At 49.0% G+C, this 24,439-nt stretch overlaps 1 protein-coding gene across 2 annotated transcripts in view; it reads right to left on the minus strand.

Moving 5' to 3' along the window:
* llgl1 (LLGL scribble cell polarity complex component 1) overlaps positions 1-24,439 on the minus strand; it is a 161,706-nt gene that overhangs the window by 96,532 nt on the left and 40,735 nt on the right. For both annotated transcript variants that reach the window (XM_041206676.1, XM_041206675.1), the window contains exon 2: positions 16,767-16,864. In XM_041206676.1, the coding sequence (XP_041062610.1) occupies positions 16,767-16,864 (98 nt within the window). The remainder of the gene's footprint in view (positions 1-16,766; positions 16,865-24,439) is intronic.

Below are 24,439 nucleotides of genomic sequence, written 5' to 3' on the forward strand. Positions count from 1 at the left end.
GTACTTCGCTCTTGTAAGCTTCTGCTCTGTTGGTGAGCTAAATGACACAGGAGGAAAGGAGAACAACTTAATTCAACAAACTTCTGCCAGAGAAAAATGCTCAGTGGTAGACACTTGCTTCTTACCAATAATCATAAGCTGACTGGACTGCATCCTATAAATCAGTACATTGCTATGTGCAAAATCTCCCCAATATTTATTGCAAGGGCCCTGTAGTGCAAAATATAAATTACATTTCTCAACACCTGCTTGTTACTGTCATTTGCCTGAACACCACAACCCAAACTTCCCCTGAATCAGGCAACTCATTGGTAACCAATGCAAGAGGGATAAAACACTAATCTCCACCAGCAGACACCAGGGGAAGAGCCATAAGAGATATCACTAATCAAACAGGGAATTCAGAAAAAACAACTTCTTTAGAGTATGAGGATGTAAACTCACCACCATAGGGAGAGGTTGAAGCAACAAGAATAGATGCATTCAAGGGGAAGCTAGATAAAATAGAAGGAAGACAGTAGAGGGCTCTGCTGACAGTTAGATGAAGTACGCAATAGTGGAGCATGAACAACCTAAACCTGTTAGACAGCAATGTAGAATTCATCTCAGAAAATCAGCTGGTCACAAGCCAGCACATGTACATTACTGGTTCAAATCCATATGATTTGTCCCATTTACTCAACACTAGAAAACCACACCCACCAAGTGCAGGACTGACAGATGACAGTAACCTTATTATGCAGATTCACAGACAACAAATGCTGGACCAGCCAAAGCTTTTCAGTTCACTGGCCACAAAAAAAACACACATCTTTCCACTTCTTAGAGCAGTACATTCTGGAATCAACCAGAAAGCAGGTTATATTAAACTTAGTATTGCGTAATGTGACAAGATTAATTAATGACCTCAGGGTAAAGGTGCCCCTAGGTAGCAGCAACCACAATATGATTAAATTTTACATCTAGTTTGAAAAGGGAGAAGAGTGAGCTTAAGACTATTATCAGAGCAACAACAGAGGCATGAAAGCTGAGAGCTGAAGAGAACTGGAATACTTAGCTAGAGTCACAAACAATAGAGATGCAGTGGCAGACATTTAATGGGATATTTCAGAATACAGAATAAGCATATTCGTCCCATAAAGAAAAATTCTAAGAGGACCACCCACCATCCATGGTTAAAGTAGTTAAGGAAAGCATCAAAATTAAGGAAAAAGCATATAGCTGCGCAAAGATAAGTGGCAGGTCAGATGGTTTGTCAGAATATATAAAGAATGGCAGAGAATGACAAAGGTTAAATCAGGAGAAGGAAATCAAAGTATGACAGGATGCTAGCTAGAAATGTAAAAACAGGTAGCAAGAGTTTCCACAGGTATTTTAAAAGGAAAAAAGTAAAGTGAGTGTTGGTCCTCTAGAGAGTGACAATAAGGAGTAAAAGCAGATAATGAGGAAATGATGGATGAAATGAATAATGGGCCATAACCTCCAACTAACGTTGGAAAGTGCTGGCCCGCAGAAATTAGAAGAAATACCTACTTGGTCTCGAAAATAACGTTGACGCTTCCATCTGCCAGAGTTGCTTGGGGTCTGCATCGAAAGACTCCTCGCAGGCCCCAGCGAAGTGTAGCTTGTGTATTCAAGAAGGCCACGCCACCTTTTTTTAAAAAGCAGCACTTGCTGTTGTAAAGCAGGTAAGTTTAAAGGGCCAGGAAAATTGACAGGCCAGGGGAATGTAAGTGTCTAAGTAGATAGAATTTGGGTGTGCCTGAGGTCAGGGGGTTGGGGGGTCCTGGTCTTTGCAATATAGTTACTCAGAAGTCAGAAGAGGCTTTAATTCTTCTAACTTTTTCTGGTTAACTATTGGTATAACCTTGGTGGAACAATCCAAAGTTTGCAATTTAAACCACATTTTTGGATGGTTCCCAGCACAGCGTAATTGCCCAGAGAAAGTGCACACTTTTGGGCTATTGCCGCGCAAACCCTTACCTGGGAGCTTCCCCAGCGCATCTTTGGGGTAGCCCCCCCGCCCCACCCCAAACTCAATGCCGGACAGCACGGAAGTTACAAGCCAATATTTTGCTTCTGTCTTCGCTATAGAAGATTTAAAATAAACATTCCAGTAATAGCTGTAAGTCAGGAAGTGGAAGCAAGAGGGGAACTTGGTGAAACTACAAATCACTCGGGAAGTGGTACTAAGCAAACTGATGGAGCCGAGGGCTCACAAGTCTCCAGGTCCTGATGGACTTCACCCTAGGGTCTTAAAAGTGGCTAATGAGGTAGTAGATACATTGGTGTTTATTTTCCAAAATTTGCTAGATTCTGGAAAGGATCCAACACTGGAAAGTAGCAAATATAACCCCCCTATTCAAGAACAGAGGAAGACAGGAAACAGGAAATTATAGGCCAGTTAGCTTGATGTCTGTCTTGGGAAGGTGGTTATAGCTGGGCACTTAGAAAACTCGAGGTTACTCATGGCTTTGTGAAAGGAAAATCATATTTAACAAATTTATTGGAGATCTTTGAAGGAGTAATAAGCATAGTGGACAAAGGGAGCCTGTAGACATACTGTACTTGTATTTTCAGAAAGCATTTGATAAGGTGCCACATCAACGGTTACTGTGGAAAATAAAAGCTCATGGTGTAGGGGGTAACATTAGCATGGATAGAAGATTGGCTAGCTTGCAGAAAAAAAGAGTATGCATAAATGGGTATTTTTCTGATTGGCAGGGTGTGATGAGTGGAGTCCCACAGGGGTCTGTGCTGGGGCCCCAACTTGTTAGAATTTATATTAATGACTTAAATGAGGGGAGCAAAGGCATGTAGCTAAATTTGCAGATGAGGAAATTATGTTGTGAAGAGGACATAAGGTTGTAGCCGGATAGAGATAGGTTGAGCGAGTGGCCAAAAATCAGGCAGATGGAGTATAATGTAGAAAAATGTGAAGTTTTTCACTTTGACAGGAAGAATTAAAAAGCAAAGTATTACTTAAACAGAGAATGACTGCAGAATTCTGAGCTGCAGAGGGATCTAGGTATTCTAGTGCACAAGTCACAAAAAGTTAGTATGCAGGTACAGCAAGTATTTAAGGCTAATGGAATCCTATCATTTATTAGAAGAGGAATCGAACATAAAAGTAAGGATGTTATGCTTCAGTTATACAGGGCATTGCTGTGACCACATCTTGAATACTGTGTGCAGTTTTGGTCTCCTTATTTGAGGAAGGGTGTGAATGTATTGGAGGAGGTTTACTAGATTGATACCTGGAATGAGCGGGTTGTCTTATGAGGAAAGGTTGGGTAGACTGGACTTGTTTCCACTGGAGTTTAGAAGAGTGAGGGGTGTCTTGGTTAAAGTATAAGAGATTCTGAATGGTATTGACAAGATGGATATGCAAAGGAGGTTTCCTCTTGTGGGTGAGTCCAGGACTAGGGGGGCACTGTTTTAAAATTAGAGGTTGCCCTTTTAGGACAGAGGTGAGGACAATTTTTTTCTCAGAGGGTTGTGAGACTTTGGAACTCTGCCTCAAACGGTGGAGACAGGGTCTTTGAATATTTCTAAAGCAAAGGTAGGTAGATACTTGTTAGGCAAGGGAGTCAAAGGTTATCGGCGGTAGATGGGAATGTGGAATTTGAAAAACCTAACAGATCAGCCATGATCTTATTGAATTGCAAAGTAAGCTTGAGGGGCCAGATGGCCTACTTCTGCTCCTATTTTGTATGTTCATACTTCTCTGCACACCAGAGGGTGCAGAATGCCTTACTGACAGTCACATCATTATAATCAGCTACTTGAATGTTGTTGCTGCAATTACACAAACCATACATACTCATGTAAAAGTAGAGTTTGAGACCAAATTTTTAGCTGAAAAGTAAGGGGTTGACTTATATGCGAGTAATGTTTGAGGGGTAGAAATGCATCCTCTCTACCTGCTTATGGTTGTACATCAGCTGATTGCATAGCTGCTATCCACCAACCCCGCCCCCAAAACTAGCACAAAAGGAACCAGAATAATTTTATTATTCTGCACAGACATGGAGCTGGACAGCCACCTTCAAATGAGTAGGTTTGCACCAGGGAGAGTTTGACTTCAGCGGTGAGTGTGTGGCAAATAGAAGTTTGGATTTTTTGGTTAGAAGTCAGGTGTCAACTTTTAAACTAGGTCAGCAATTACTGGAGTAAATGTGATAGTTATCCTGGTTTGTTTATTATTTGTGGTACCCTGGGGAATTTGCGATAATATTTCAATATTGTCACTTGGTGACACTGGTTGACCTGTAGGGGTGAGTTTCCCCAAAGATAACACATCTTCTGTCCCCCAGTTCCCCTTACATACACCGTCTCCCTCGTTTCTCAGGAGGTAGGAAATACCTTGACCTAGACTACTGACTCAGAACACCAAGCCTGTTAGCAGCTACTGTGAACAGCTGCAACTGCCCACATTACTTTGATGTAAACAGGCACATTGTTTCCATATCACAATTTTATTTGCGCGCGGGGGGGGGTGGGGATAGAGAAAAAGACAAATTATAAAAATTATAAAATTAAACTTTGCAATTTCTTTGCAGCACAAGAACCTGTCATTAGCATTACTGAATGGTGGTGGATCCACACTGCTAATTCTGAATCTCGAGTGCAGGCTGTTTGTTTATATCCATGCACCTCACCAACCAGCCCAAGCAACTAAGCGGAGGCAACACTAATGGGCAGAGAGGGTTGCCCAAAGCACTGCGACTGTGAAAGTCTGCTAACTCCATGGTCAACATTCCCTAATAATTCCTTCTGTAGCCTATTACCAAACACACTGCATCCTCACTCACAGGTTTCTTGGCAGACACCATGGCAACTGCTTCAAAGGGGCGTTTCTTTGAAGACGGTGTTGCCTAGAGCTTTCCTCACCATTCTCACACCTCCCCACCCCCAATTAAAAAGACAAAGAAATACATGTCCTAACAAAGCAGTTTGATCTTACGCCGCATTAACTGAATAAATGAATCTGTTCTTCACAAAAAAATCCTTGGACAACACAAATTCATGAATTACCCCATTTCACACCTAGTTTAGGAAGTTAGGATTGAAAACTGGTACCAGGCAGCACAATGCCAAAAACATTTAACTTCTGCCAAATTAGAAAAAAAAGTTTAAGCAAGGAAACCACACCAGAAGTGTGTTCCTATATCACTGTGAAAGGGGAAAGATTTTATTCCATCCTCCTTTATACATCCAGCTGAACCAAACAGAAATTTGTTCATCATTAACAGTCCCACTCTGCCCTGGTCCCCAGGAGAGTTTGAGGAGATATCAGAAAGTGATAATCACTCATGAAACCACACCCCAGAAGGACCTAAACTTCAGTATTCCCTCACCTGCTGGTAGATATAAAAGACAGCAGCCCCCTCTGTACATTAGTGTTGCCTCCACTCAGCTGCTTCAAGCAAAAAACTTCACTCATTTTAAGGGCTGAAAAGACTAAAGGCATTGGTTAGGCATAGGTTTAAGTCCAGAGATAAAAACAAAAAACTGCAGATGCTGGAAATCCAAAACAAAAACAGAATTACCTGGCAGGTCTGGCAGCATCGGCGGAGAAGAAAAGAGTTGACGTTTCGAGTCCTCATGACCCTTCAACAGAACTAGATGAATCCAAGGATAGGGGTGAAATATAAGCTGGTTTAAGGTTTTGGGGGTGGGGGGGGGGGTGTAGTTGTAGGGACAAGCAAGCAGTGATAGGAGCAGATAATCAAAAGATGTCACAGACAAAAGAACAAAAGAACACAGAGGTGTTGAAGTTGGTGATATTATCTAAACGAATGTGCTAATTAAGAATGGATGGTAGGGCACTCAAGGTATAGCTCTAGTGGGGGTGGGGGGGCATAAAAGATTTAAAAATAATGGAAATAGGTGGGAAAAGAAAAATCTATATAATTTATTGGAAAAAACAAAAGGAAGGGGGAAGAAACAGAAAGGGGGTGGGGATGGAGGAGGGAGTTCAAGATCTAAAGTTGTTGAACTCAATATTCAGTCCGGAAGGCTGTAAAGTGCCTAGTCAGAAGATGAGGTGCTGTTCCTCCAGTTTGCGTTGGGCTTCACTGGAACAATGCAGCAAGCCAAGGACAGACATGTGGGCAAGAGAGCAGGGTGGAATGTTAAAATGGCAAGCAACAGGGAGGTTTGGGTCATTCTTGCGGACAGACCGCAGGTGTTCTGCAAAGCGGTCGCCCAGTTTACGTTTGGTCTCTCCAATGTAGAGGAGACCACATTGGGAGCAATGAATGCAGTAGACTAAGTTGGGGGAAATGCAAGTGAAATGCTGCTTCACTTGAAAGGAGTGTTTGGGCCCTTGGACGGTGAGGAGAGAGGAAGTGAAGGGGCAAGGGTTGCATATTTTGCGTTTGCATGGGGAGGTGCCGTGGGTGGGGGTTGAGGAGTAGGGGGTGATGGAGGAGTGGACCAGGGTGTCACGGAGGGAACGATCCCTACGGAATGCCGACAGGGGGGATGAAGGGAAGTTGCGTTTGGTGGTGGCATCATGCTGGAGTTGGCAGAAATGGCGGAGGATGATCCTTTGAATGCGGAGGCTGGTGGGGTGATAAGTGAGGACAAGGGGGACCCTATCATGTTTCTGGGAGGGAGGAGAAGGCATGAGGGCGGATGCACGGGAGATGGGCCGGAAACGGTTGAGGGCCCTGTCAACTACCGTGTGTGGAAAACCTCGGTTAAGGAAGAAGGAGGACATGTCAGATGAACTGTTTTTGAAGGTAGCATCATCAGAACAGATGCGACAGAGGCGAAGGAACTGAGAGAATGGGATGGAGTCCTTACAGGAAGCGGGGTGTGAGGAGCTGTAGTCGAGGCAGCTGTGGGAGTTGGCAGGCTTGTAATGGATATTGGTGGTCAGTCTATCACCAGAGATTGAGACAGAGAGGTCAAGGAAGGGAAGGGAAGTGTCAGAGATGGACCACGTGAAAATGATGGAGGGGTGGAGATTGGAAACAAAATTAATAAACTTTTCCAAGTCCCGACAAGAGCATGAAACAGCACCAAAGTAATCATCGATGTACCGGAGAAAGAGTTGAGGAAGGGGGCCGGAGTAGGACTGGAACAAGGAATGTTCCACATACCCCATAAAGAGACAGGAATAGCTGGGGCCCATGCAGGTACCCATAGCCACACCTTTTATTTGGAGGAAGTGAGAGGAGTTGAAGGAGAAATTGTTCAGTGTGAGAACAAGTTCAGCCAGACGGAGGAGAGTAGTGGTGGATGGGGATTGTTCAGGCCTCTGTTCGAGGAAGAAGCTAAGGGCCCTCAGACCATCCTGGTGGGGGATGGAGGTGTAGACGGATTGGACATCCATGGTGAAGAGGAAGCAGTTGGGGCCAGGGAACTGGAAATTATTGATGTGACGTAAGGTGTCAGAGGAATCATGGATGTAGGTGGGAAGGGACTGGACAAGGGGAGAGAGAAGGGAGTCAAGATAACGAGAAATGAGTTCCGTGGGGCAGGAGCAAGCTGACACGATCGGTCTACCGGGACAGTTCTGTTTGTGGATTTTGGGTAGGAGGTAGAAGCGGGCCCTCCGAGGTTGGGCGACTATCAGGTTGGAAGCTGTGAGAGGAAGATCCCCAGAGGAGATGAAGTCAGTGACAATCCTGGAAACAATGGTAACACACATTCAGATGATGTGATTCAGGGTAGGTCTTTGGACCACTAACCATGTGACCGGCTACCTAGTTTCATCAGTACCTAGGTGACGAACATCCACGTTTAACAAATTTTACGTACTGAAAATCAAGATCAGGCGACCCAGAGCTCCACTTCCACCTGATTCACTGCCCTCGGGCTACCTCAACTACAGCTCCTCACACCCCGCTTTCTGTAAGGACTCCATCCCATTCTCTCAGTTCCTTCGCCTCCATCGCATCTGTTCCGATGATGCTACCTTCAAAAACAATTCCTCTGACATGTCCTCCTTCTTCCTTAACCGAGGTTTTCCACACACGGTCGTTGACAGGGCCCTCAACCGTGTCCGGCCCATCTCCTGCGCATCTGCCCTCACGCCTTCTCCTCCCTCCCAGAAACATGATAGGGTCCCCCTTGTCCTCACTTATCACTCCACCAGCCTCCGCATTCAAAGGATCATTCTCCGCCATTTCCACCAACTCCAGCATGATGCCACCACCAAACACATCTTCCCTTCATCCCCCTGGCAGCATTCCGTAGGGATCGTTCCCTCCGGGACACCCTGGTCCACTCCTCCATCACCCCATACTCCTCAACCCCCACCTATGGCACCTCCCCATGCAAACGCAAAATATGCAACCCTTGCCCCTTCACTTCCTCTCTCCTCACCATCCAAGGGCCCAAACACTCCTTTCAAGTGAAGCAGCATTTCACTTGCATTTCCCCCAACTTAGTCTACTGCATTCATTGCTCCCAATGCAGTCTCCTCTACGTTGGAGAGGCCAAACGTAAACTGGGTGACCGCTTTGCAGAACACCTGCGGTCTGTCCGCAAGAATGACCCAAACCTCCCTGTTGCTTGCCATTTTAACACTCCACCCTGCTCTCTTGCCCACGTGTCTGTCCTTGGCTTGCTGCATTGTTCCATTGAAGCCCAACGCAAACTGGAGGAACAGCACCTCATCTTCCGACTAGGCACTTTACATCCTTCTGGACTGAATATTGAGTTCATCAACTTTAGATCTTGAACTCCCTCCTCCATCCCCACCCCCTTTCTGTTTCTTCCCCCTTCCTTTTGTTTTTTCCAATAATTTATATAGATTTTTCTTTTCCCACCTATTTCCATTATTTTTAAATCTTTCATGCCCCCCCACCCCCACTAGAGCTATACCTTGAGTGCCCTACCATCCATTCTTAATTAGCACATTCGTTTAGATAATATCACCACCTTCAACACCTCTTCGTTCTTTTGTCTGTGACATCTTTTGATTATCTGCTCCTATCACTGCTTACTTGTCCCTATAACTACACCGCCCCCCTCCACTTCTCTCCCCCCACCCCCACCTACCTTAAACCAGCTTATATTTCACCCCTCTCCTTGGATTTACCAAGTTCTGTTGAAGGGTCATGAGGACTCGAAACGTCAACTCTTTTCTTCTCCGCCAATGCTGCCAGACCTGCTGAGTTTTTCCAGGTAATTCTGTTTTTCTTATAGGTTTAAGTCGCCATTTCACATGTTAATTTCTATTCATTCTTATTAAACTGTTGTTGAAAGTAATTGCTTGAGCGTGAAACCATTCCCTGGAATGATTTGGAGAATGTTATCTGGAGTAGTACACATAGTTCAGACAGTTTTAACAAAAGAGATAAGAATTCAGTTCATTTTAGAAGACTGCTGTTCACGGAGATGGCTAAAGCACATCAACACCAGGAAAAAATGTAAAGGCCAGGAATGCAGCCTCTTTTGGCTGGAGACTATTATTTTGCTCCAACTTAATGGGAAAACAAAAGCTTTTGTCTTCAGTCCCCACCAAACTCTGTTCCTAGACATCAACTCCATCCCTGGCACCTGTCTGAAGTTGAAGCAGACTGTTCACAACATTGGTGTCATATTTAACCAAGGAAGCTTCCAACCGCATCCACACCTTCACTAAGACCAGCTATTCCCAACTTCTTACCACCTGACTTCACCCCACCTCAGCTCATCTGTTGCTGAAACAGACATCCATTCATTACGTCTAGACTGGACTATCCCTGGTCACTTCCCATTTTCCATAATAATATAAAAGCAAAATACTGTGGATGTTGGAAATCCGAAACAAAAATAAAAATAGCTGGAAAAACTCAACAGGTCTGACAGCATCTGTGGAGAGGAAGACAGTTAACGTTTCAAGTTTCTTCATTAGAACTGAGGGAATATAGAAATGAGGTGAAATAGAAGCTGGTTGATGGGGGTGGGACAGGTAGAGCTAGATAGAGGGCCGGTGGAGGTAAAGAAGAGATTGCCAAAGATGTCAGACAAAAGGACAAAAGGGTGTTGTTGGTGGTGATATTAGCTATTGAATGTTCTAATGGCGACATTGAGGGTAGAAAGCAGGATGAGCAAGTGACAGAGCCTGGGTGTGTGGCGGGGGGTGGGGCGGTACCGAAAAGGCTAAAAGCTGGAGATGAAACAAAGGATGGAAATACATTTAAAAATAATGGAAATAAGTGGGAAAAGAAAAATATATTTTAAAAATATAAATTATGGGAAGGGGTTTGGGAAGGGGGGGGGGGGGGGGGGGGGGCGGGGGGGGCGGTGGGGGGTGAGGTTGAAGGAGAGAGTTCATGATCTGAAGTTGTTGAACTCAATGTTAAGTCCGGCAGGCTGTAAAGTGCCTAGTCAGAGGTTCAAAGCAAACCGGAGGAACAACACCTCATCTTCTGACTTCAGATCATGAACTCTCTCCTCCATCCCACCCCCTTTCCGATCCCCCTTTTTCCAATAATTTATATTTTTAAAATATATTTTTCTTTTCCCACCTATTTCCATTATTTTTAAATGTATTTCCATCCACTGTTTCATCTCCAGCTTTTAGCCTTTTCGATCCCTTCCCCCCACCCGGGCTGTTACTTGTTCGTCCTGCTTTCTACCCTTACATAGCTAAAATCACCACTGTCAATACCCCTTTGTTCTTTTGTCTATGACATCTTTGGCAATCTCTTCCTTGCCTCCACCTATCACTGGCCGTCTATCCAGCTCTACCTGCCCCACCCCCCTCAACCAGCTTATATTTCAAAACAAAAACAAAAACAGAATTACCTGGAAAAACTCAGCAGGTCTGGCAGCATCGGCGGAGAAAAGAGTTGACGTTTCGAGTCCTCATGACCCTTCAACAGAACTTGAATTCGAGTCCAAGAAAGAGTTGAAATATCGCAGAAAAGAACAGAACTTCTTCAAGGAGGTAGGCATTTCTTGAAGAGCAGTGGCAGTCAATTAAACACAGAGATAAAAACAAAAAAACTGCGGATGCTGGAAATCCAAAACAAAAATAAAATTACCAGGAAAAACTCAGCAGGTCTGGCAGCATCGGCGGAGTTTTTATCTCTGTGTTTAATTGACTGCCACTGCTCTTCAAGAAATGCCTACCTCCTTGAAGAAGTTCTGTTCTTTTCTGCGATATTTCAACTCTTTCTTGGACTCGAACTCAAGTTCTGTCGAAGGGTCATGAGGACACGAAACGTCAACTCTTTTCTTCTCCGCCGATGCTGCCAGACCTGGAGTTTTTCCAGGTAATTCTGTTTTTGTTTTTGTTTTGGATTTCCAGCATCCGCAGTTTTTTTGTTTTTATAGCTTATATTTCACTTCATTTCTATATTTCCTCTCATTTCTACATTTCCTCAGTTCAGATGAAGAGTCATACGGACTCGAAACGTTAACTGTATTCTTCTCTGCAGATGCTGTCAGACCTGCTGACTTTTTCCAGCTATTTTTATTTCCCACCTCCCATCCTCCATAGAGCTCAGCCAAAACTTTTCTGCCCATGTTCTAACTTGTACCAAACCCTGTTCAACCATCGAGATAAAAACAAAAAAACTGCGGATGCTGGAAATCCAAAACAAAAACAGAATTACCTGGAAAAACTCAGCAGGTCTGGCAGCATCGGCGGAGAAGAAAAGAGTTGACGTTTCGAGTCCTGAAGGGTCATGAGGACTCGAAACGTCAACTCTTTTCTTCTCCGCCGATGCTGCCAGACCTGCTGAGTTTTTCCAGGTAATTCTGTTCCTGTTCAACCATCATCCACTGTGTTCACCAACTTTAGTTTGGTTTGGCTCCCAATATAGCAATGTCTCCATTTTTAAATTTACGCCCACTTTTCAAATCCTATATGGCCTCACCCTTTTCTATGAGATTTATGCACTCCAGATTCTGGCCTCATGCGCATCCCTAATTTTAAATGACACTACCACTGGCGGCTGTGCCTTTAGCCTTCTCTAAACTCTATGCCTCTTCAACTTGCTTTCTCCTTTAACACATTCCTTAAAACCTCTTGACCAAGTTCAGTGTCAAATTTTGTTTGATATGCTGTTGTGAAGCATCTTTTATTACATTGAAGGTGTACATAAATGCAAGTTGTTGTTGCTCCTTCCCATCACAGGCAAGCCATCCAAGCTATTGCCCTCTCCCAGGCTGGGCACCAGCCATCCTTCCATAAGAGGTGTCAAGTCTCTGGAAAATTATTCAAATTAGGCACTGGTGCACATCCAGGGCTCAGGACACTACTTTCCACCTGTTCTTCCCCACCAAGCAAGCTCTGGATTATACTTCGATTGCAGCTGAAAGTATAAAGCAGCCCAGGCTTTCCAACACCTTCTCAGCAAGGAATTCCTGTGTTTGGAGCACAATGTTTCAGCACTGGGCAGGATATTGTCACCTACAGCCATTCACCTACTAAAATTGCAACCTCGTCCATGAGATGCAATTGTTAGGAGTCACTATAACCCTTGTCCTAGCAGCTGCTTTTATTAGAGCTAGAAAAAAAAATCAGGCCACTTATAAATGAAGACCCAGACAGAGCCCCAGCATTGGCAGGGCATTTGTCCCACTTACACCCTATAGCTCCCTATAAAAGAACATGGTTTGCACTTTGTTGAATAGTAAATTTGCACCCAACCAGGGAACGCAGGCCCCACAACCGGCTCTCAGTTGCAACATCATTTATCAACAATGTAAGGAACATATCTTTTTATTTCTGTTGGATTGTAGATTGAAATTACAATGGCTGCAGGTTGAAAGACATGTCCAATGGAACAAGATGAGAGATATATACAATGTCCTGAAACAGAGTGTGCCATGAAAGACTGGATGGTGCCAGAAAGGATTCCTTGACCAAGGGAGCTGCCCCAATATTTTAATTGGCTCTTGACCTGGTTGTATGTGAGAAGCAGTGCAGCCGAATAGCTCATAGCCTGAAAGGAACAAGATCTAAAACTTCTTTCTCCTGTGTGTGGAAGGTAACAGTAATTACACAATAATAACTAGCTGGCTTTTTCTCCTCATATCTCTATAATCTACTGTCTCTCTGAAAACCCCTGTTAAGAAGCAAAGGGGAAAATCACTGTTAAAGACATTGAAAGGCAAGTGCTCAACCAATGAACTAAATGCTGAAAGTGCTGGAAGGCCACCTCATATCATCAACAAGAACTGAAAGGAATTTGGAAGACATTGATCAAAATCAACCCATCGAATTCTGTACTCCAGATTGGTGCTATTGAACTGTTTTATCCCACCCTTTAAGTTATAGTGTTAGAAATTAGCAGTTCATATTTCTTTCTTTTGCCACTGGTTAACGACAGTTTGTTCAATAAACAGTTATTTACTTCTTAAGTTTACAATCCTGGTACTTGTATTCTGTTAACCTAAATTAAGTGTTTAGATAGAATTGGGGCAATCTGGTGGTTTGGTCAAACTTGTCACGGCTCAGGGAACAGTGGGGCTTGATATTACAGCGCACTATCCCCAGTGAATCATGACAAGTAAACCAATCATGCAAGCCTTGAAGTTCTGCAACCTGTGTGTAAAGAAAAGCAAAATTTCATATACAGCAAAATCAACCCAGCTACTATCAGAAACAGAACTCCAACCTGACCATGAGGCCTGGTTGGCACGGCATACAATAAAACCCCACAAGAATGTTTTGACTGGAGGATGAGAATGGAGAACATGAACAGTGGGAGGAAGCCTGCATGAACCTTATAGAGCTGGCATTTGTAAAACCAAATAAGGAGGCCAAAATATAGTAGAACAGTTGAAAAGCTTGTGGACTGCTCCTGATGTGTAGAAAGAGACCTTTTCTTAAAGCTTCCCCTGTCTCACTCAAGCACACCTCCCTGTAGGTCAAGCAACAGCTCAGAGAGCACCATCTTTCAATACTTGGAGTCATGGAGGGCAGTGTAAACTGTTGTGAGAAAAGAATGGAAATGGGTTCTAAGAAACAGAGTGTCACAAAAAAAATGCTCAAAGACCAAAACTGCCAAGGTCAGAAACAGTTAGGAGATTGAAGGCATGGGCAAAACAGAAAGACTGTGGACCCTTTTGAAGAGGTCGCTAAGTAAACCCTTTGTCCAGCAGGACAGAGCTGGTGTGTTGCACTGCACTTCTGAGTCATGCCTTAATGCGGCTCATCACAATATCCAGACACAAGCTTTCTATTAACAAAGGGGCTCTGCTTTGGACTGCTCCATTGATCAGTCACGCCATTCCTAAAGTACCTCCCCCCACCCCCCACCCCACCCCACCAACTTCAGGCAACCTGCATTTAAAAGCTCTTCCCAGACAGGGAAGAGCTGATATAATCAGAGAAATGTTGGTGCTGGATTGAAATGTCACTTCCATTTTGCAATTAAGAGTCACCATTAAACACTCCCATGCTCAGGGTAACTTTTTATTTGTTCATTGGGTGCCATTTTTTGACCAGTTATTGCATTCAAGACATCAGTAATGAGTTGCCTTTTGAAACTGCAATCTTTTTGTAGTGGTTCTTAAACAACTGAGTGGCTTGCTAGGCAACTTCAGGAAGCTGTCACATTGCTATGAGGCTGAAGTCGTATATGTCAAACTGGGCAAGGAAGGCAAGTTCCCTAAAGGACATAAGTGGACAACAATCTGGTAGTTTCATGGTCACCACTAATGCAAGCATTTTACTCCAGATATATTTTAATTGACTTAATTTAAGTTCCCTAACTGCCATGGCAAGTGTTAAAGTCCAGTAATGTAACCTCTAAACTACTGATAAATCTTGCACATTATGACTATGCAATGTCAGTTAGAATTGAAAGAAAATGTAGTTATCATCATGGTGTAGAGGTTACCAGATTATCCAAGTTGCAGACACATTGCTGAAAGAGGACATTAATTAAAAACTCTTGAATCCACATTCTGGAATTCTAAAAAAAAATTCCTCTTTTATATTTCACAATCTGCAGCAACAGTTTCAAACAATGCAATCTGTATAACAGATTGCCAAAATGTCTGGGGTAGAAGGTGGATAAACATTTATCAAATTAAGAGGAGCCTTTGTTATAGTCTAGAGCTCTTGTGATCCACCATCAAGGCCACACTGCTGGCTTGGTAAATCATAGAGAGATCACTCTCCCCCAGGTGTCTCCCCAATAGTCCCTGATACACATAGACAACTCTCTCATGTATTTGACCAAGCTGATTTATGGAGTTTTCTGGTTCCATTTATTTGTTCTCTGAGTGCTACTAACACTGGCAAGGCTGCATTAAGCATCCATAAACACAGCCCAGAGTGAGTGCTGGCAGGTTTACCATCTTTGGATGTTGTGCATGAAGCAAATACTGTTCAGAATACTGCACATTTCATGGTCTATTTAAAATATGCAACAATGCTGACAATAGAATTTCAGCAGTGCAATGGTGTGTGTGAAATGCCAATGCATCTACTTGAACATTACAATTAGACGGCATCTTCCTCTCTGGGATTGTGTCTGAAGAGAGTATTCTACGCCTAGAACTAGGGGTGCATTCAGGAGCATTTGTCTGAACTGACATTCTGACGTGCATCAATTAAGTACATGTTGCAGTTTTGTGTTTTCAGAGTAACCATCTTCTCCTTCAATGCTTTACAGCAGATAAAAGTAAGCCAATAATTAAATAAACAATATTTTACGGAAAAAACAATTCATTAAATTGTCTCAAACATCTGCAGTAACTTTCACTTATTAACTCAGGATGTTTATGATTTAACTGCAACATCAATAACATGTCTTGCAAGAGCAAGGTCAGTGAATACATTAATCACAATACTCCCTGGGAACAAGCAAAGCACATGCAGCAACCTCAGCTATAAGAACCTACACCACAGACATTTCAGCTCACTCAACCAATGCACCAACAAGACTATCATGACACAAACACTACTTCAGCCAGAGCAGAAATGGGGTTGGACTCTCCAAGGGAATGTTATTACTTGCCACTCACCTCTCCCCATTTTCCACCGCCCATGCCAGACAGGCATTCCTCTCTCCATCAGCTTGCTGTAATTTGGTTAGTTACAATGGCAATGACTGAAGCCTGAGGTTCTCTCCCGGTCACACCAACAGCCATCAGGGGGTGCATGCTATTTTTCTGCTTCTGGGAAAGACTTGGTCCAAGGCAAGGGCTGAAGCCCATGTTTAAGTCATGCCCTCCCCAATCACCAAATGCATTTATATTCTTTCAATAACCACAGCCTCTTTCAAACTCACCCGCCAGAATGCTGCCCACCTGACATGACAGTTTGTACTATAACATACGGTATACATCAAGAAAAAGGAAGCAGCAGGAAGGGGTCATGCAGTCCATTAATCGGCTGCAACAAGATTCCGGCATGCGGAAACGCAAAGTGTAAAAATGCACCCATCCCACCCCTATTCTGCCGTTTTTTCAACAGATTGCAAGGACGAAACATACTCAAGATGCATCCAAGAGATGCTCCAATCAGTTTTATTTATTAATATTTATGTCCAATGAATACAAAACAGGATGAAAATCTAGAAAAAATGAAAAACAATATTTTTCTGCTACAAGGTCTGACAGCTAGGAGCAAAGAGCTTGATTACACATGGGTCCTCTGAAATGCTATTACTAGAGCAAAGTATTGCAACGAATTTTCAAAAAGCTGAGTTTTCAAAGGACATGCCAAATTCCAATGCCATCCATTCAGAAAGCACCGTTGTTCTCTTTTGTTTAAACTTCAGTTTGTAACCAACCAAAGCTTACCTTCGTGCAAGTGGCCACCATCAAAAGCAGTATTTTTATTAAAAAAAGGATACATTTTCACAGCTCCTGTTTTGGTTGCAATGGCCATGAGCTGTAGTTTTGGATCATGTGCCAAAGAGCTGGGCTGATTTGGAAATCCATGTTCCACTGTCTGCAAGGAAGGGAAAACGTATGATTTCTCAAACTTTAGAGAAGTCTTACAATAATTTGTATTTATATAGCACCTTTATTTCCCCTCCTCCTCCCCCAAAACATCCTCCTCTCCTCCCCCAAAACCACCTCCTCCTCCTCTCCTCCCCCAAAACCACCTCCTCCTCCTCCTCTCCTCCCCCAAAACCACCTCCTCCTCCTCCTCTCCTCCCCCAAAACCACCTCCGCCTCCTCCTCTCCTCGCCCAAAACCACCATCTCCTCCTCGTCTCCTCCCCCAAAACCACCTCCTCCTCCTCTCCTCCCCCAAAACCACCTCCTCCTCCTCTCCTCCCCCAAAACCACCTCCTCCTCCTCTCCTCCCCCAAAACCACCTCCTCATCCTCTCCTCCCCCAAAACCACCTCCTCCTCCTCTCCTCCCCCAAAACCACCTCCTCCTAGTCTCCTCCCCCAAAACAACCACCTCCTCCTCCTCTCCTCCCCCAAAACCACCTCCTCCTCCTCCTCCTCTCCTCCCCCAAAACCACCTCCTCCTCCTCCTCTCCTCCCCCAAAACCACCTCCTCTCCTCCCCCAAAAACACCTCCTCCTCCTCCTCTCCTCCCCCAAAAACACCTCCTCCTCCTCCTCTCCTCCCCCAAAAACACCTCCTCCTCCTCCTCTCCTCCCCCAAAACTACCTCCTCCTCCTCTCCTCCCCCAAAACCACCTCCTCCTCCTCCTCTCCTCCCCCAAAACCACCTCCTCCTCCTCTCCTCCCCCAAAACCACCTCCTCCTCCGCTCCTCCCCCAAAACCACCTCCTCCTCCTCTCCTCCCCCAAAACCGCCTCCTCCTCCTCTCCTCCCCCAAAACCACCTCCTCCTATACTCCTCCCCCAAAAGCACCTCCTCCTATACTCCTCCCCCAAAACCGCCTCCTCCTCCTCTCCTCCCCCAAAACCGCCTCCTCCTCCTCTCCTCCCCCAAAACCGCCTCCTCCTCCTCTCCTCCCCCAAAAACCGCCTCCTCCTCCACTCCTCCCCCAAAACCGCCTCCTCCTCCACTCCTCCCCCAAAACCGCCTCCTCCTCCTCTCCTCCCCCAAAACCACCTCCTCCTCCTCTCCTCCCCCAAAACCACCTCCTCCTCCTCCCCTCCCCCAAAACCACCTCCTCCTCCTCCCCTCCCCCAAAACCACCTCCTCCTCCTCCCCCAAAACCACCTCCTCCTCCTCCCCTCCCCCAAAACCACCTCCTCCTCCTCCCCTCCCCCAAAACCACCTCCTCCTCCTCTCCCCCAAAACCACCTCCTCCTCCTCCCCTCCCCCAAAACCACCTCCTCCTCCTCCCCTCCCCCAAAACCACCTCCTCCTCCTCTCCCCCAAAACCACCTCCTCCTCCTCCCCTCCCCCAAAACCACCTCCTCCTCCTCTCCTCCCCCAAAACCACCTCCTCCTATACTCCTCCCCCAAAAGCACCTCCTCCTATACTCCTCCCCCAAAACCGCCTCCTCCTCCTCCTCTCCTCCCCCAAAACCGCCTCCTCCTCCTCTCCTCCCCCAAAAACCGCCTCCTCCTCCTCTCCTCCCCCAAAAACCGCCTCCTCCTCCTCTCCTCCCCCAAAACCGCCTCCTCCTCCTCTCCTCCCCCAAAACCGCCTCCTCCTCCTCCACTCCCCCAAAACCACCTCCTCCTCCACCCCTCCCCCAAAACCACCTCCTCCTCCCCCAAAACCACCTCCTCCTCCTCCCCTCCCCCAAAACCACCTCCTCCTCCTCCCCTCCCCCAAAACCACCTCCTCCTCCTCTCCCCCAAAACCGCCTCCTCCTCCTCCCCTCCCCCAAAACCGCCTCCTCCTCCTCCCCTCCCCCAAAACCGCCTCCTCCTCCTCCACTCCTCCCCCAAAACCTCCTCCTCTCCTCCACTCCTCCCCCAAAACCTCCTCCTCCTCCACTCCTCCCCCAAAACCTCCTCCTCCTCCACTCCTCCCCCAAAACCTCCTCCTCCTCCACTCCTCCCCCAAAACCTCCTCTTCCTCCACTCCTCCCCCAAAACCTCCTCTTCCTCCACTCCTCCCCCAAAACCTCCTCTTCCTCCTCCACTCCTCCCCCAAAACCTCCTCTTCCTCCTCCACTCCTCCCCCAAAACCTCCTCTTCCTCCTCCACTCCTCCCCCAAAACCTCCTCCTCCTCCTCCACTCCTCCCCCAAAACCTCCTCCTCCTCCTCCACTCCTCCCCCAAAAACACCTCCTCCTCCTCTCCTCCCCCAAAAACACCTCCTCCTCCTCTCCTCCCCCAAAAACACCTCCTCCTCCTCTCCTCCCCCAAAAACACCTCCTCCTCCTCTCCCCCAAAAACACCTCCTCCTCCTCTCCTCCCCCAAAAACACCTCCTCCTCCTCTCCTCCCCCAAAAACACCTCCTCCTCCTCTCCTCCCCCAAAAACACCTCCTCCTCCTCTCCTCCCCCAAAAACACCTCCACCTCCTCTCCTCCCCCAAAAACACCTCCTCCTCCTCTCCTCCCCCAAAAACACCTCCTCCTCCTCTCCTCCCCCAAAAACACCTCCTCCTCCTCTCCTCCCCCAAAAACACCTCCTCCTCCTCTCCTCCCCCAAAACCGCCTCCTCCTCTCCTCCCCCAAAACCACCTCCTCCTATACTCCTCCCCCAAAAGCACCTCCTCCTATACTCCTCCCCCAAAACCGCCTCCTCCTCCTCTCCTCCCCCAAAACCGCCTCCTCCTCCTCTCCTCCCCCAAAACCGCCTCCTCCTCCTCTCCTCCCCCAAAACCGCCTCCTCCTCCACTCCTCCCCCAAAACCGCCTCCTCCTCCACTCCTCCCCCAAAACCGCCTCCTCCTCCTCTCCTCCCCCAAAACCACCTCCTCCTCCTCTCCTCCCCCAAAACCACCTCCTCCTCCTCCTCTCCCCCAAAACCACCTCCTCCTCCTCCCCCTCCTCCCCAAAACCACCTCCTCCTCCTCCCCCAAAACCACCTCCTCCTCCTCCCCTCCCCCAAAACCACCTCCTCCTCCTCCCCTCCCCCAAAACCACCTCCTCCTCCTCTCCCCCAAAACCACCTCCTCCTCCTCCCCTCCCCCAAAACCACCTCCTCCACCTCCCCTCCCCCAAAACCACCTCCTCCTCCTCTCCCCCAAAACCACCTCCTCCTCCTTCCCTCCCCCAAAACCACCTCCTCCTATACTCCTCCCCCAAAAGCACCTCCTCCTATACTCCTCCCCCAAAACCGCCTCCTCCTCCTCTCCTCCCCCAAAACCGCCTCCTCCTCCTCTCCTCCCCCAAAACCGCCTCCTCCTCCTCTCCTCCCCCAAAACCGCCTCCTCCTCCTCTCCTCCCCCAAAACCGCCTCCTCCTCCACTCCTCCCCCAAAACCGCCTCCTCCTCCTCTCCTCCCCCAAAACCACCTCCTCCTAGTCTCCTCCCCCAAAACAACCACCTCCTCCTCCTCTCCTCCCCCAAAAACACCTCCTCCTCCTCCTCCTCTCCTCCCCCAAAAACACCTCCTCCTCCTCCTCCTCTCCTCCCCCAAAAACACCTCCTCCTCCTCCTCCTCTCCTCCCCCAAAAACACCTCCTCCTCCTCTCCTCCCCCAAAACCACCTCCTCCTCCTCTCCTCCCCCAAAACCACCTCCTCCTCCTCTCCTCCCCCAAAACCACCTCCTCATCCTCTCCCTCCCCCAAAACCACCTCCTCCTCCTCTCCTCCCCCCAAAACCAGCCTCCTCCTATCTCCCTCCCCCAAACACCCCTCCTCCTCCTCCTCTCTCCCCCAAAACCACCTCCTCCTCCTCCTCTCCTCCCCCAAAAACACCGCCTCCTCCTCCTCTCCTCCCCCAAAAACACCTCCTCCTCTCCTCCCCCAAACACCTCCTCCTCCTCCTCTCCTCCCCAAAAAACACCTCCTCCTCCTCCTCTCCTCCCCCACAAACACCTCCTCCTCCTCCTCTCCTCCCCCAAAACCACCTCCTCCTCCTCCTCTCCTCCCCCAAAAACACCTCCTCCTCCTCCTCTCCTCCCCCAAAACCACCTCCTCCTCCTCTCCTCCCCCAAAACCACCTCCTCCTCCTCTCCTCCCCCAAAACCACCTCCTCCTCCTCTCCTCCCCCAAAACCACCTCCTCCTATACTCCTCCCCCAAAAGCACCTCCTCCTATACTCCTCCCCCAAAACCGCCTCCTCCTCCTCTCCTCCCCCAAAAACCGCCTCCTCCTCCTCTCCTCCCCCAAAACCCCCTCCTCCTCCTCTCCTCCCCCAAAACCCCCTCCTCCTCCACTCCACCCCCAAACCCGCCTCCTCCTCCACTCCTCCCCCAAAAACCGCCTCCTCCTCCTCTCCTCCCCCAAAACCGCCTCCTCCTCCTCTCCTCCCCCAAAACCACCTCCTCCTCCTCCCCTCCCCCAAAACCACCTCCTCCTCCACCCCTCCCCCAAAACCACCTCCTCCTCCTCCCCCAAAACCACCTCCTCCCCTCCCCCAAAACCACCTCCTCCTCCTCCCCTCCCCCAAGACCACCTCCTCCTCCTCTCCCCAAGAACCACCTCCTCCTCCTCTCCCCCAAAACCACCTCCTCCTCCTCCCCTCCCCCAAAACCACCTCCTCCTCCTCCCCTCCCCCAAAACCACCTCCTCCTCCTCTCCCCCAAAACCACCTCCTCCTCCTCCCCTCCCCCAAAACCACCTCCTCCTCCTCTCCTCCCCCAAAACCACCTCCTCCTATACTCCTCCCCCAAAAGCACCTCCTCCTATACTCCTCCCCCAAAACCGCCTCCTCCTCCTCTCCTCCCCCAAAACCGCCTCCTCCTCCTCTCCTCCCCCAAAACCGCCTCCTCCTCTCTCCTCCCCCCAAAACCGCCTCCTCCTCCGTCTCCTCCCCCAAAACCCGCCTCCTCCTCCTCTCCTCCCCCCAAAACCGCCTCCTCCTCCTCCACTCCCCAAAAACCACCTCCTCCTCCAACCCTCCCCCAAAAACCACCTCCTCCTCCCCCAAAAACCACCTCCTCCTCCCTCCCCTCCCCCAAAACCACCTCCTCCTCCTCCCCTCCCCCAAAACCACCTCCTCCTCTCTCCCCCAAAACCGCCTCCTCCTCCTCCCCTCCCCCAAAGCCTCCTCCTCCTCCACTCCTCCCCCAAAGCCTCCTCCTCCTCCACTCCTCCCCCAAAGCCTCCTCCTCCTCCACTCCTCCCCCAAAGCCTCCTCCTCCTCCACTCCTCCCCCAAAGCCTCCTCCTCCTCCACTCCTCCCCCAAAGCCTCCTCCTCCTCCACTCCTCCCCCAAAGCCTCCTCTCCTCCACTCCTCCCCCAAAACCTCCTCTCCTCCTCCACTCCTCCCCCAAAACCTCCTCTTCCTCCTCCACTCCTCCCCCAAAACCTCCTCTTCCTCCTCCACTCCTCCCCCAAAACCTCCTCCTCCTCCTCCACTCCTCCCCCAAAACTCCTCCTCCTCCTCCACTCCTCCCCCAAAAACCTCCTCCTCCTCCTCCACTCTCCCCCAAAAACACCTCCTCCTCCTCTCCTCCCCCAAAAACACCTCCTCCTCCTCTCCTCCCCCAAAAACACCTCCTCCTCCTCTCCTCCCCCAAAAACACCTCCTCCTCCTCTCCTCCCCCAAAACCACCTCCTCCTCCTCTCCTCCCCCAAAAACACCTCCTCCTCCTCTCCTCCCCCAAAAACACCTCCTCCTCCTCTCCTCCCCCAAAAACACCTCCTCCTCCTCTCCTCCCCCAAAAACACCTCCTCCTCCTCTCCTCCCCCAAAAACACCTCCTCCTCCTCTCCTCCCCAAAAACACCTCCTCCTCCTCTCCTCCCCCAAAAACACCTCCTCCTCCTCTCCTCCACCAAAAACACCTCCTCCTCCTCTCCTCCCCCAAAAACACCGCCTCCTCCTCACCGCCCCCAAAAACACCTCCTCCTCCTCTCCTCCCCCAAAAGCACCTCCTCCTATACTCCTCCCCCAAAACCGCCTCCTCCTCCTCTCCTCCCCCCAAAAACCGCCTCCTCCTCCTCTCCTCCCCCAAAACCGCCACCTCCTCCTCTCCTCCCCCAAAAACACGCCTCCTCCTCCACTCCTCCCCCAAAAACACCTCCTCCTCCTCTCCTCCCCCAAAAACACCTCCTCCTCCTCTCCTCCCCAAAAACCACCTCCTCCTCCTCTCCTCCCCCAAAAACACCTCCTCCTCCTCTCCTCCCCCAAAAACACCTCCTCCTCCTCTCCTCCCCCAAAACCACCTCCTCCTCCTCTCCTCCCCAAAAACCCCTCCTCCTCCTCTCCTCCCCCAAAAACACCTCCTCCTCCTCCTCCTCCCCCAAAAACACCTCCTCCTCCTCTCCCCCCAAAAACACCTCCTCCTCCTCTCCTCCCCCAAAAACACCTCCTCCACCTCCCCTCCCCCAAAAACAACCTCCTCCTCCTCTCCCCCAAAAACCACCTCCTCCTCCTCTCCTCCCCCAAAAACCACCTCCTCCTATCTCCTCCCCCAAAAAGCACTCCTCCTCCTCTTCCTCCCCCAAAACAGCCTCCTCCTCCTCTCCTCCCCCAAAAACAGCCTCCTCCTCCTCTCCTCCCCCAAAACCGCCTCCTCCTCCTCTCCTCCCCCAAAACCGCCTCCTCCTCCTCTCCTCCCCCAAAAACCGCCTCCTCCTCCACTCCTCCCCCAAAAACAGCCTCCTCCTCCTCTCCTCCCCCAAAAACCGCCTCCTCCTCCTCTCCTCCCCCAAAAACCACCTCCTCCTCCTCCCTCCCCCAAAACCACCTCCTCCTCCACCCCTCCCCCAAAAACCACCTCCTCCTCCTCCCCCAAAAACCACCTCCTCCTCCTCTCCCTCCCCAAAAACCACCTCCTCCTCCTCCTCCCCCAAAACCACCTCCTCCTCCTCTCTTCCCCCAAAACCACCTCCTCCTCCTCTCCTCCCCCAAAAACACCTCCTTCTCCTCTCCCAAATCACCTCCTCCTCCACTCCTCCCCCAAAGCCTCCTCCACCTCCTCCCCTCAAAACCACCTCCTCCTCCTCTCTCCCCAAAACCACCTCCTCCTCCTCTCCTCCCCCAAAAACACCTCCTCCTCCTCTCCTCCCCCAAAACCACCTCCTCCTCCTCTCCTCCCCCAAAAAGCACCTCCTCCTACTCTCCTCCCCCAAAAACTCCTCCTCCTCCTCTCCTCCCCCAAAACCAGCCTCCTCCTCCTCTCCTCCCCCAAAACCAGCCTCCTCCTCCTCTCCTCCCCCAAAACCAGCCTCCTCCTCCTCTCCTCCCCCAAAACCAGCCTCCTCCTCCTCTCCTCCCCCAAAAACAGCCTCCTCCTCCTCCACTCCCCCAAAAACACCTCCTCCTCCACTCCTCCCCCAAAACCAACCTCCTCCTCCACTCTCCTCCCCCAAAAACACCTCCTCCTCTCTCCTCCCCCAAAAACCACCTCCTCCTCCTCTCCTCCCCAAAAAACCGACCTCCTCCTCCTCTCCTCCCCCAAAACCAGCCTCCTCCTCCTCTCCTCCCCCAAAACCAGCCTCCTCCTCCTCCTCCTCCCCCCAAAACCTCCTCCTCCTCCTCTCCTCCCCCAAAACACCTCCTCCTCCTCTCCTCCCCCAAAA

Source organism: Carcharodon carcharias, chromosome 15 (genome assembly GCF_017639515.1).
Source record: "Carcharodon carcharias isolate sCarCar2 chromosome 15, sCarCar2.pri, whole genome shotgun sequence".
In the NCBI taxonomy this organism is placed as follows: domain Eukaryota; kingdom Metazoa; phylum Chordata; class Chondrichthyes; order Lamniformes; family Lamnidae; genus Carcharodon; species Carcharodon carcharias.